The sequence below is a fragment of the Achroia grisella genome, unplaced genomic scaffold (genome assembly GCF_030625045.1).
Source record: "Achroia grisella isolate CSIRO2021 unplaced genomic scaffold, CSIRO_AGI_Agris_v1 utg215, whole genome shotgun sequence".
NCBI lineage: Eukaryota > Metazoa > Arthropoda > Insecta > Lepidoptera > Pyralidae > Achroia > Achroia grisella.
Genome location: NW_026712713.1, coordinates 1704155 through 1718266, shown reverse-complemented (window position 1 = coordinate 1718266; position 14112 = coordinate 1704155). Strand labels below are relative to the sequence as shown.

General features: G+C 32.2%; 1 protein-coding gene across 1 annotated transcript in view; it reads right to left on the bottom strand.

The window, feature by feature from the left end:
* LOC131842192 (alpha-N-acetylgalactosaminidase) overlaps window positions 1-14112 on the bottom strand; it is a 63870-nt gene that overhangs the window by 617 nt on the left and 49141 nt on the right. The window contains exons 4-9 of the mRNA XM_059190726.1: window positions 7731-7824; window positions 3535-3710; window positions 3043-3204; window positions 2170-2367; window positions 1434-1598; window positions 694-766 (exon numbers count right to left, since the gene is read on the bottom strand). Coding sequence (XP_059046709.1) covers window positions 694-766; window positions 1434-1598; window positions 2170-2367; window positions 3043-3204; window positions 3535-3710; window positions 7731-7824 — 868 coding nt within the window. The remainder of the gene's footprint in view (window positions 1-693; window positions 767-1433; window positions 1599-2169; window positions 2368-3042; window positions 3205-3534; window positions 3711-7730; window positions 7825-14112) is intronic.

Sequence of the window (14112 nt, the reverse complement as noted above, 5' to 3'; positions counted from 1 at the left end):
TAAATTATTCTATTATGAAAATTGTATTATTTATCATTTTGTTGACATTTTAACGTAGTATAAAAATATTCTGGTAACCAATAAGTAGTACTACGTTACGTTTAACACAGTAGATTACTTACGTTTCGAGATTTTCAAAACATTGTTGAAATAAGATTTATTGGCCTAAAGTGTACAAACAGGTTTTATCGCGTTTAATATTATCGATAATATTAATTTATTATCACACGGATTTAATGCAAGTTAGTAGTAAGTTTTAAAGTAGTAAGTAGTAGTAAGTTTTCAATAATGCGGTCTTGTACATTAAATGTGACATTGAAATTTTGATTACCTTTCTATGAAATTATAAAGTTGTTCATTATATAACCTTAACATTATTAGTATGAATATATAATGAAAATACGAGGTATTAGTCTAATATACGACATTGATAAAAATAACTAACGATACAAATTATTTTCTAGATCAGCTCCTACAGTATGTTTTGATATTTATTTATTAATGTATTCTTTTAGGAACATTAACGGTGTAATTTGACATGTCATAGTAAATTGTCCTATGCTAATTAATAATCTTCACTAATGGTAAAGTTAGGTTTTGATAGCAGCTTGGGTGTATGGTACATTACCAGTGTAATAGTTGATTCAGTGAATAAATAGCCATTGCATAGAGAATTAGAGCAACACTTTCTACCTGAAGGGTTCACTTTCACTTTGATCTTTGTCTGGGGAGAGAGCACGCCGTAGTCTACATCCTCGTATAAATCCTGCAAATAAATATATAAAATTAGATACAAATTTTTGGAATATTAAGATTATTTGAATCTACTTCATATGTATATGTACTAGAGCATATGCGCATGGTAGAGCTAAAAACCTGGGTCTCTCTGTTGCTATACTTTACACAATATCGTTTTTGTTCTTTATGTGGAAAGATTTACTAATATTATAAAGGTATACTGTATGTTAATTTAAAATAACCAAAATATGCCTCTTTTTATTGAATGTTTGTGTCATAGAATTCTGGACGGAGTACGCTACGTACTATTTGAACTGGGCTTCTGTGTTGTTATTCAGGTTTAATATTTCAATCAACACTCGGCATCCTTCCAGTTGTTTATGTCTCCACACAATTTTGATTTCGGTTCAGTGTAAAGTCTCCGCATTACGACTCCGAGTTGAGTGTTATTGTTTATAATATAACATGTAAAGCACGATCAAAATAAATTTACTAATGTAGTACAACCATTGCACCTGTATACTCACTACCTAGATAATACAGGAAACAAATAAATTAAGTAGCAACACCTCATCACTTCATCACACCACATATAATGCTACAGTGGTATGGTGATAACCATCGTGCTACAGGCTTATATACACAATTCGTAAGGCTGGTCACTTTCTGTAAAATTGCTTTTTGTTTTAACTAACCTCCACTCTGTATCCGGCAGGGTTATTCAGACCCAATTCCCGCAATGTTACAGCTACGTCTGATGGCGTACCATCTGTTCGTCTGTTCACGAAAGCAACAGCGTATGAGTAGTACTGTCCCTGGATTGGTAGAATTGGACGAGACCAGATCTCTATGCCACGGTGCTGAAAATAACCGAAAAGTCATATAATCTCCAAGAGCAAGCTTAACACGCCAAAGAAGTTTTGTTAAATAAAGGAATGACTAATTTTGTATCTGTTACAAGAAATTTCATAATCATTATATAGATCATAGATCTGAAATGTTTTGCAAGAAGTTTATGGAAAATCAAAAGATATATATTTAACATTACAAAATTATTTCATTTTAGTTGTAAACTGTTACTGTTGTAATCATTATCATTATTATAACAATATTTGTTATAATAATAATCTTTAAGACAAAGAGTACAGATTCGATAGTCATAATGTTTGGAAATTGACAACATTGACACATTTCTTTGGGTGTATTTAAATCCATGGTACGTTGGTAGATTCTGCCGTCTTTCAGATAAATTTTTAATACGTTATTAAAAAAGGATATAGTAAGTTACAATATACAAATCTCGTTTTAGATTGGTTTGTTTTGTAAATGAAAATGTAAAATGTACTTTAACTGACACTTATTTATTTATTTATTTTATCTTTACTTTACTTATCGTTGTTATATCGGGGTATCTTATGTACCAAAGCTTACCTTGTATATTCTCCTGCCCTGGATTCCAAGGGGATCTTGGTCTACCTCAATAATTTTCCTGTTCTGCAGGATAGCCTTGTACTCGGGTCTGATAGTCCTCAAATCCACACTCATTAGCAGCGGTGCCGCTAAGATAGCCCAAATAGCAAACTGGGTTTTACTTTGTTCGTACGATAATCCAAAGTTGCCAATAATTAACTAGAAAAGAAAAAATATTGTTTTTATTTCATTGTAAATTTAAAAGTGATTGGGATTTTCGTGAAGCAACGATCACTTGAAACGCCTGACTATTAAAATACTGCATAATTGTAGCCTATGGAGCATTAGGCGCTTGAAGTAACGGAGGTTTAAAACCCACATTTAAGACACATTAAGCATAATTATTAATACCAATAGATTCAATGATATTGATTATATACACGATATTGCAGTAATAGTGATAAATTCATCGCTATTTTTTTTTTATACAATTGGAGTAGCAGACGGCTTGCTTGCCAATTGCCACTTGGTATTAAGCAGTAACCATTGCGTATATGTAAATATCTACGGATATTATGTGATAATGTGACATTCGTGATTCAGAGGACTAAGATGTTACGCCTTTTATCCTGTAATTTCGTTGCTCGGCTCCCTAAAATATGGTTGAGTGCAGTGATGGCACGCTCACCCGTTATATTCGTGCAGGGGTGCTGCTGTAGGAACTGATCTGCTCTGATAACTATGACTGAATTACTTTGTTACTCAAGTAACTATTTATTTACTTATATCAGCTTTGCTATTTCGCAACCATATTGCGCCTTTAATTACTACCATCGTTGGCTGCACCGACCCTAACGCTCTACACACAGTCCCACACAATTATTTTATATTTACCATATCAGGATCATTCCAATGGCCTGGTCCAGCGTTGGGTACGATGACATCTTGGTGATTTCCGTAATAGTCTATTATAGACTCGACGGAGGCCCACGAGTCCTGGATGTCATCAAAGTTGCGCCACAAGTTGCAGTGCTCTATGATGGATGAGAAGTTTGGCTGGAAGACATTGGAAATTGGATATAACACTACTCCACTACATCAATTAAGTCAACTATACAAGTTAATTATGTGACTCAAAATCAACTTGTGATGTCCGTCTATCTAATTTAACTGGCTTGACCCATCCTTAAGTCGAAATACAGCTAATTAGGCAAGCTGCATAGAAGTAAAAAGGTAAGACAACGTTACCCCCGTAGATAATAACTACGCATAATTTATATTAGGACTATTGAATAATAAAATAATGTAAATATCTTTAGAGTAAATTTAAATAATTAAAAAAACAAAGGAAAATAAAATACCACATTCCTTTTCCCATCGCCTTACTTGTATGCCTGCGTATATCTGGTACACCGGCCAACTGCAAGAGTACACCATCTGACGACCAGTACTGTTTAATTGACGGCCGAAGTCTGGGTAACCCTGGTCCATATCTGCAGGGAGAGCATAGCATCCATCCAACTTGACATAGTCTACGCCCCATGATGCGAAAGTTGCGGCGTCTGTGAAGCGGAGAAAAACAATAGAGTTTATAAGGTTTTTTTAACTTTATTGGGCATAGGTAGATATGTAGAATATTTTTGTAAAACAAAATTGCTGTCACAAAGACGGACGTAACACCGGTGATGACGAATGTGACTTTCGAGATTTAAACAATTTTCCCCAAAAGAACTCTAATTACCTTAATATCTAAATATATATAACTCAAAGGTGACTGACATAGTGATCTATCAACGCACAGCCTAAACCACTGGACGGATCGGGTTGAAATTTGGCATACAGGTAGATGTTATGACGTAGGCATCCGCTAAGAAAGGATTTTGATAGATTCCATCCCTAAGGGGATAAATTAACGCGAGCGCAGCCGCGAGCAAAAGCTAATATAAGCATTGGATTTTATATAACAGATATCATCACCTATATTAACTATAGTTTTGAGTGAAATATCCCTATAGCCTCAATTTCAGTCATACTCTGCTTGGTACGATTGAACTAAAAGAACAAGATCAAGAACAGAAAAAGAATACAGAGCTAGAAAAGTTCTATATTAAATTGGCTTTCGACGATATTTTTTTGTATTGACAGAAAATGAAGTCGCTTTCGCTATCTATTCGCTAAGATCTTTTAAACTACGCAACGGATTTTAATGCAATTTTTAGCAATAGATAGAGCGATATAGTTTATCATACATCCGTGCGTAGCCCGAACGGGTACCCGTCCGTATAAGTAAGATTTATACATAAACTAGCTAGTTTATGTATAATTCTTACTTATAATAACAATAAAAAGATGTAGGTATATGTACGTGATCGAATGAAAATAAATAATTGATAATTATAATTTTGTCAGTTATTTAGTCGCGATGCTAGTTATTTGCCTAATATATTAATTGCAGTTATAATCTACATGTATTGTGTGGTAATTACTAAAAGTCACTTTTAAATAAAATTTAAATTTGCTGTTACGAACAAAACTTTATTTGGCAACATAGGTAATTATTTCTGTAAGCAATTACCTAACTTGCAAATAAAACCTATTATTATATTCATTTACTAAATATACTACATACTTAAAACCCACATAATTGCTTTCAACTATGTTAAGTAATTAACCACCAAATAAGTATTTTTAAAGAAAAGACATAAATACTGGTGTATAGGTGCGAAACAATAAATAAATCTCAATAGCAATTAGGTGAAATAAGGAAGTGAATTCCGATTAAGCTGTAGTGATTTACATCGCAGTTCAGTGATTTATGAAGGATTAATAATCTATTGAACTTATATAAATCATGCATTTATGTATATTGGCAACAGTTACCGCTTTACATCAAACTGCGAGCTTGCTTTTTTTATAACCGGAATGTCAATGAGCAAATGTCCCACCTTAAAGAAAGTGATTAACACCGCAATGAAACATGAAAATCATATTATACTTTGGAATGTTCCAGAATTCCTCTACAGTTCTGATCGATACTCCGTTCTCATTCAATACGGGATCAAATTTGAGCGGATCTGGTTCGAACACCTTTCCATACTTAGAGTGAAGTCATATCCGTCAGATAGGAGGTGGCATTCGTCTTTTTATTAGTTCATCCACGAATTTAGAGCGCCCTTGTACTCACCCCATAACGTTCGATGAAGCCTAGCTGCGGCCAACAACTTTCGAATAGTTCGAAAAAAAAAACACTAGCTGTTACCCTAATCCTAAGGACTAAAATGTTAAATGTTAAAATAACTTCTAATTCGACTATGATACTTGGATTAAAAACCTGAATGGACCTTGCAAAGCAAGCTGTTTTATAAAAGAAGCGGGTGCAACAGGAGTACCCATAACAAGCCGGCTTTATACAATGGCTCCCTGGGGTATTCAAAGTTGTATAAAATTATTAAGTACTATGATTTAACATTATTCGTCTTTGAAAAAAAAAACAGTTTATTAATATTATTATCCTACAACATATGATTAAAATACGAAACTCAATAAATAGTATCATGAATTTGGAATTTAGTTTACTTTTTGTCGAAAAATCATAATTTAGGTTACATTTTGACCCAGACGATTTCCTCAAAATTTGTAATATTATTTCTATTTTCATATATACTAATCCGAGTTTATTCTAGTGCTAGTATTCATGAAATCTAATAGAAAACGTAATTCTGTTTAGAATACTTACCTCAATGGAATCACGATCGCTTACTAATATCTTTTGGATAAATAAATGAAACAAAGTGAGACAAATTAAAGCACAAACTGGTTGGAGTTGTATTTATTTATCCTCGCTCCTTTCTAGGAAAGCATTGCTTTATATTATTATTTGCTTCAAAGTTATTGACACCCATCTCTATTATGAAACCGATTCAATTGTAACTAGAAAATAGTATCTATTGTCATTTAACTACATATGAATTCCAAATGTCAGTCCAATCTGATGGGAGGAACTGCTATAAATTTCTATTAATAGATTTGAATAAATACATACCAACACGCTTGTAATAAAAAAGCAATACGTTCATATAATATGTGCAAAAACGTAACTACTTCAGTAGTCGCGTGTTTATAAATGCACTGCAACACATTTATTAGTACCTACACTGCAATTTTAGTGCAACGGCAATGTCTGGTAGGCAGGTTACGTTGCTAGAGGAAGTTGCATGTACGTATTTTGTATTCCACTGACTCACTGCACTGCTCAGGAAGGGGCACTGGTCAGACATTTTTGCAACACGCCAGCTTATGTAACTAGTAGGCAGTCATAGGTCGCGCAATGAAATTAACGATATCGCACACACAGAAAATGATCCCCCTCACAATTTTATTTATTTTAATCAATTTTAAAATATAAAAACAACCTCAATACGACTGTATTTTTCTATACGTAGGTCACGCGATATCTATGACAATCGTGAACCTATTTACTCTCGTCTCGGCCCTATATCAATTTTTGTATAATTTTTCGTATATTTTTTTTTAATTTTTTGTGTATAATAACTAAAAAAGAAAGTAACTTTCGAATACAATTCGAATGCAATATACTCTATTAATTAGGTTGTAACGCCTCAAAACCTAAATGCTAAAACGTAACAATAGTGCCACAATGAATAAAATTCGTTTTGAAACTATATCATCTACATAAGCATCTACATATATAGGCCATCGTTAATAATATAGTTATACATTTTTATAATACGTCTGTTTTTACCTATCTCGAATATTCTAATGCCAACGTAATATAACAATGTACGGCGACCCCAAATAAATGGGATAAGGAAGAAGTACATGATGAATGTATCATTTTAATATATTTTAATATGTTCTATCGCATGAAATATCTACATATTTCCAAAAGTTAGTAATGTTAAGTTTTAATTAATTAACGTTTAAATAACACCATCTCGTTGAGTAACGCGTTAAGAGTCATATGGACTAATCGTTCATAAACTGAAAGTACGCACCTGTCTAATTATTTCTTAACTTTTACGACGTACAATGAATGTTATAGTAAATGTTAATTAGCTGTACATTGTGTTAGTGTAATCTGTCAAAACTTATCAAAGAAACAGTTAATTGTATGACATGTAATAAAAGTAAACGAAAAAAATATGATGTAATAGACTTAAAGATTATAATTTATAGTTGGTTAGGCGTCAGCTTGCCGGAATACGCCAATCCGAGTCTATTGAAAGGTTAGTCTCAGTTAGTCTTAGTCGCGTCCAGGTTTAATACCTGGACGCGACTAAGACAAACTGAGTGAGTACTATTAGCCTAACCGATTGTATATTACCAGTCTAATAGACTACGAGGGTTACCATCATTATCGTGTGTATTATCAGCCTAACCGATTGTATATTACCAGTCTAATAGACTACGAGAGCTACTATCATTACCAGATATCATTGTCCGAAACCCGCGACGTACATATAGTATGGATGTTATGAGTTTTATTGTATTTTGTAGCGTTCATCCCTTCCTAAATCTACAAGTACCCTCAGATATATAGATATTATTTTGAAATTTCTTACCGCCTGCAAGATGTCCCACTACGCCTGGATATCCTGCACAGGTGAAGTTGCCGTAGTCTTCATAGATACCGAACTTAAGTCCCTTACTGTGCACCTGGAAAGAAATAGAAGTAGTTTTAGGTAACACAATTTTCAAAATTAGCTATTATTATTAATTTTGTTTTCATAATTATGTCAGAAAAATTTAATATAATGATACAAGTATTTACAACCTCGGTGGATTCTATTTTTCGCACTGTACAAACATTTGTGTTTATGTATTTATATTTATTTGTAGTTAAAAGTTATGTACAAAATACGTAGTACATAGAGCCTATAATAATATTAAAAGATTTTAATAACAACCTATAGGTATTGAAATTACAGATGCAAATAGAGTTCGTTTATTATGGTTTTTCGCTAAACTGCTGTTTTAAATATTATTAATATATTTTGGTATAGGTTGCTTTTGTCGCGACAACAAAAATTCAAGGGGCTTGAAAGTTGGAACTGAAAGTTGAAAGAGCGGAAGAAACATTATATGAGGAAAAAGTTTATTTATCAAGGGCTATAGAACTCATAATAGTCGAAAAATAGATTAGTAATGTGGTAATACTACGTCGACGAAATTGTTGGCATCGGCTGTGTAGTGTATTTTGAAATTTATAATCTACTGTTATTATAATGTATAAGCTATATTACTGTAAAGTTTCATCAAAATCCATTCAGTAGTTTTTACATATTACAGTAACAAATATCCATCCATCTGTACTCTTAAACATTCACTTTTATAATATTAATAATATAGTACTGAGATTTCTCAGATGTAGCATCTAGATTTGTCCTTTTTAGATACATCCCTCTATCTACCTAAATAAAAATGAATGTTTCAAATAAATTATATCTAATACAAAAAAATGTACATGTACCAATTAAGCATGCTAATATAATATAATACTAATACTTCAATAACTTGCATTACATTTCTAACTCGTTGTATATTAAATTGAACATCTAAATAATACAATACATAATTCCTGTTGTTGTATCATTAATTATGAGATGGATCTCATATTGTAATCGCTGTTGGTCTGATTACCGACACAATAAATTTGCAATGGGCGTATTAAATTGTAACATGACTGTAATTTGCTCATTGTTAGATAATTTCGTTTCATTCTTGCGAAACATATATAAAAACCATGATCGTTATCTCGAACATTTATTATAACCTTTGGTCATTGCATGATTGTAAGATTTTGCGAGTGACTAGTCACTAAATCTAAAACTGACAAGGTCATTAAATCTCTCGTATACGTTACTAATATTATAAAAACGAAAGCGCGTCTGTCTTTTTGTGTACTTTTACACGATTACGACTGGAAGATTGTATCACGTTTAGATAAACTTAAAATTTTTCATCTCAAAAAGCTGACGAAGTCGTGTGTAGCACATAGTGTTTGTAATTCAATGTATATTATATACGTATTTATAAAAAATATATAAGCATTTGTATCAGTTATTTAGTACCTATAATACAAGGTGTGCTTAGCTTGGGATTATGTGGCGCTGTGGAATTTTTGTTGTGATTTTATTATTATCTTATATAATAAAATTCTCGTGTCATAATGTTAGTCACTATACTTTTCCGAAAGGATTTTACCGATTTTTATAAAATTTTGTCTTGTCTGAGAATCGGCCAACATCTACATTTTTAAAAATTGTTATTTTTATTTTCTAATGATTCGGCATTATAAAAACATGCAGCCTTAAATTTTCACCCTTCTACCATCATCCCCTTTTAATTTATGTGGCAAAACAATGTTTGCGGAATCAGCTAGTTATTGGAGCATAAAACATTGAACTTATAGACAAAACTAAGATTCGAAGATGCTCTGTCAATGTCCACTTTAATTAGGGTGAAAGTTGTTTTGTTAACATTTAAAATATCGTGCAAAATAACACATTGTAATAATAACAATAGATGAATACATAATGATATCGAATTTCAAGCAGTAGACAAAAAAATTGACTAAATTTCTATTATGTTTGGGAATTCTTAATTATACAATCTGTTCCATCTCATGATAAGCAATAGTAGAAAATATAACGACATAAGACTTTTTCCATTTTATAATTGTTTTAATAGTATTTACCTATATTATAAGTACAGATTTTCTATATAAAAAAAGACATTGATAGATTCTATCCGCTTTACTAGTAAAGTCAATCATAATACATTCTTTAATATTTAATCTTCCAGACTTCTTTATTATTCTAGGGTAGCACAGAAATGTTTTAAAGGCGATTTGGTCCAGATTATCTTCTAAGGCGTCAATTTTCGCCACCGTCTATACCGTCTCAATAGATCGTGGGAATATTCAACTTGTGCAATAGAGATGTGCTACCGTAACGAAACGAGTAATGGCTTCCTTTATCTCACACCGGCAGTTGTGAACTATCATTTTCTATGTACTTACTTACCGATCAACCGATCTATTGCCTTAAACACTCTGATGTAAACCTGTGAGTTTACTTAGTTCAGGCTCTTACAGAATATCATTAATAATAGTCGCTCTAACTGAACCATAATGTATTAAATATTTAGGCGAAAACGTTATATTTTAAATAAATAATGAACTTAGAGAGAATCTTTTAATCTGAGCGACCACACCGTGGAAAAACCAGCAAGTAGGTTGCGTTATCTAAGTATTTTCTACTAATTTGTAATTTTATTAAAGAAAACATATATGATGAAGCATTAGAGAGGCGACAGAGAATGGTCAAATGATATGACTACAATAATATTAATTATTCAATATTCATGAAATATTGCACATAATTCAATTTAGTACCTCAACCTCAGAGCAATACTCAAATCAAACGAACAAGTATACTATAAATATCAAATACCATTAACTACATCGCCATTTGCAAGAAAAGGTTGTCACGTATCTGACCTGGAAGTGAGCGAAACAATATATTTCTAAATCAATAAATAACTCCTAGTAAGGGTGCGGTCATCCAGATTAGCATCATCATTCTTCGGCTAATAATCTAAAATCACTGCAAAATATTATATAGAGTTGTACTTTATTTTACACATATAATAAAATCGTGACGCGGCTAAAACTGCCTGTTAGTGTTGGCATCTGCCTAAGCTGCTGTATTAAGGAATCACGTAAAAATGCTGGAGAAATTTTCACTGAATATGTTCTTAAATAAAGTGTAAGGAGAATTGGACAAAATCGAAATAATAAAAATAGATACACCGCCTACAATTTAATGAATGAATGAATAGTAGTATAATTATTTACTTTCATTAGTGTAATAAAACTAAATTATCAGTATATTATTACCCAGTCGCTGAAAAATAAAGTAAAGAAAACAAACACTTATCTATGGCAGTTGTGTGTGGCTCATCAATTAGTACTGCCATCGTACGAGTTTCTATGTTATTTCTGCAATGAAACAGGTGTCAATGCATTCTGTTGTTTTGTCTCTGGACAAGAGGCATAATGCCTTAGTTCAAATAACAATACATGTAAGATACCGTGAATTGTATAAAATATTCTATACATTTGTTCAATTGTTCACTTCTAAAGATGTATGGTTACAACTGAAACTATAATAGTATAATAGATTGCTTTTGCATAACTGAAAAATTCCATAATAGTTTTTAAAAAGTGTTTATTATATCTTAAAGTAATATATAAATATGTAGGTTGGGAGAGCAATGCAATAGAATTAAAACATATGGTATTTTCGTCTATCAGAGCCTTCTTTATGTAATTTAATGTATACTATTAGCACAGTATACATTAATTTATATAGGCAGCATATGTTGAAACTTTAACATACTTTTAATACTAGGTACTAATAGTGAAGTCTATCTGTATGTTCTCTATCGTGTATGTTCTTGGGAAATACCTGTAAATCAGTGGTTTGCACCGTATGGGCGATGCACACACTACATTACTCACGTGTTTTTTGTACCTATATTGTATTTTATTAATTGAGCGTATTGTAATTAGTATCTACTTTAATGCAAATAAAAGTTTTGTCTATCTATCTGCAGAGAAATATGTTTCACTACAATAATTGCCAAACTATATTACATATAATTTTGTATATAAAAGACTGTACCTTATACTTTTCACATCCAAATAAATGATTGAATCTGCGTTGCGACAATCTCATTATATTACATACAATCGTCATGTCGAAATCCATAGCCCTATGGCGATGTGAATAAGGTAACAATAGTACGTGCCAACAACAAACAATAAAGTGATACAGCTTAAGGTATATCTTGTAGATATTATCTCCATCTGGCGACCTCGGTAAAGATCGGCCACAGTTCTCACGCCTTCGCCGCGTCTCGTTACAATAACAAAAGACGTTACGAATTCTAATACTGACCTCTTTTAAGTTTACTTTTTGAGTATCGTTTGTTTATATATATATATATATATATATATACATGAATGACTAGCTGCAAATCCCGGCTTCGTAACAGACTTGGCTTCGAATAAAAAATAACTGAACCTCAATCCTTTTAATATTTGTCTTATGTATGTATAATAATTTATATAAAATGCAAGTTTTATCGTCGTTCTATTTTTAGAATTAGCCAAATAGTTACTGCTGATTTGATGAGATGCGCTTACAGTATATTGGGCAATTGTTTTTGTATACATGTATTTTAAACAGACTTTTCATTTAGACGTAGGTATATAACAGATAATGACAATATCAAGCTATAAATTCGTGATATCCGACATTAATGGCTATCCATATCCGACTGCAAATAGCACTTTATCACACGCTCTTCAACCTTGATGTGACAACAGTGGAGCACTCGACAATAATAGGAATTTGTGTATCGTACATACCTGTCACACATTTTAATAGATTTCATTCATTCAAATTGGTCACGGCATGGTGTGGATTGGCATTCGCCGTGAATTGACTGATATTTTGATTGCAAAAAAACGAGAATTTATATTAATAAAAACTAAAGTTTACGTTTTGATTATAAAAATATATAAATTCGCAGAAAATCAGGTACCATTGGTACCGGTACTTGGATTTTATTAAACGACGCGCTCTAGTAAGTTATACCTACTATACCTGACGTTTTGAAACCACCAGGATATAATCATTAGAATATTTGTTATCGAATTCTGGGAATATCATAATACATATAATCATTAAAATTTTTCCATGAAACATAAGTAAGTAATAGTCATGTTGTATACGCAGGTATAGGCGATGTTTATCTAGTTAGCTCTTTCGCCATGCCAGTCTCACCTAGTTGGGTGCAAAAGGGTACGGCCTTTACTCCGGATAGACTCAAGAGATATCTTTATGACCACCTAATGTAAAAGTCACAGTCCGCATTTACTATGTATATAATTTTCGTATTGAATGTTTGACTTAAAAAATGTTACATTACTAGCTGCGTATATGTATGTAAATACAATATGACCTATCTGTATACTATTTTGTTAGAATCTATCCAGTAATTTTGCGTTATACATTTAAATTCAATCCATCTGTACGATCTTAGTTTATAATATTAGTAGAGTTATTTTTAGACTCAAACTTTTCATTTACATGCATAGAATTATGTTGCAGTCTAATTTCAATGTTATTGAAAATAATTGAACATTTTCAACAACATTGAAAATAATTTATATAAACAGTGTATTCGTGCTTTGAATTTATTCGAATCGGATCGATCAATTAGGTATATAATGAACGAAAGCGGAAAGCGTGAACATTGGGACGTTTTGGGAAATTGCGAGAAATGAACTTGTCCCACTGCCAACTGTCGTGTCCGTTGCACTTGGCCTCGTTACTCATTAACTTATTGGAATCCGGTTTTTTAATACTTTTACTGCGACCTTCGGTGCACTTCTCGATTCAACGGGCCCACTGTTTTTCTCATGGCAAACTGTGCGTTAAATCTGATGACATTGAACCGATTCGGCTGCGTGTTCAATGCGAGATGGAACTTAAATGTTGAATGTTATAGATTTAAAACATATTTATCATTTATATCTGTCATTAAAAATAGAATAGGTATGTTGTGAAAAAAATATACTGTTTACCAAATTATCATTAGGACACAATATTAGATGGCCATTGTGGTCTAGCGTTTTAGCGTACCGTCTTACTCCGACGGTCGCAGGTTTGATTCCTCGCACGCTATAAACATTTATATTCAAGAGTATCATTGTTTGTCTGTATGTTTTTTATGTATTACGTACGCATTAAAAAAATGTATTTAAGCATATCTATCATTTGTCTAGTACCTATAATACAAGCTCTGCTTAAGTAGATAGATTTACACAGTCACACTGTGTAAATTGTCCTGGGTTTTTATTATTATTAACAT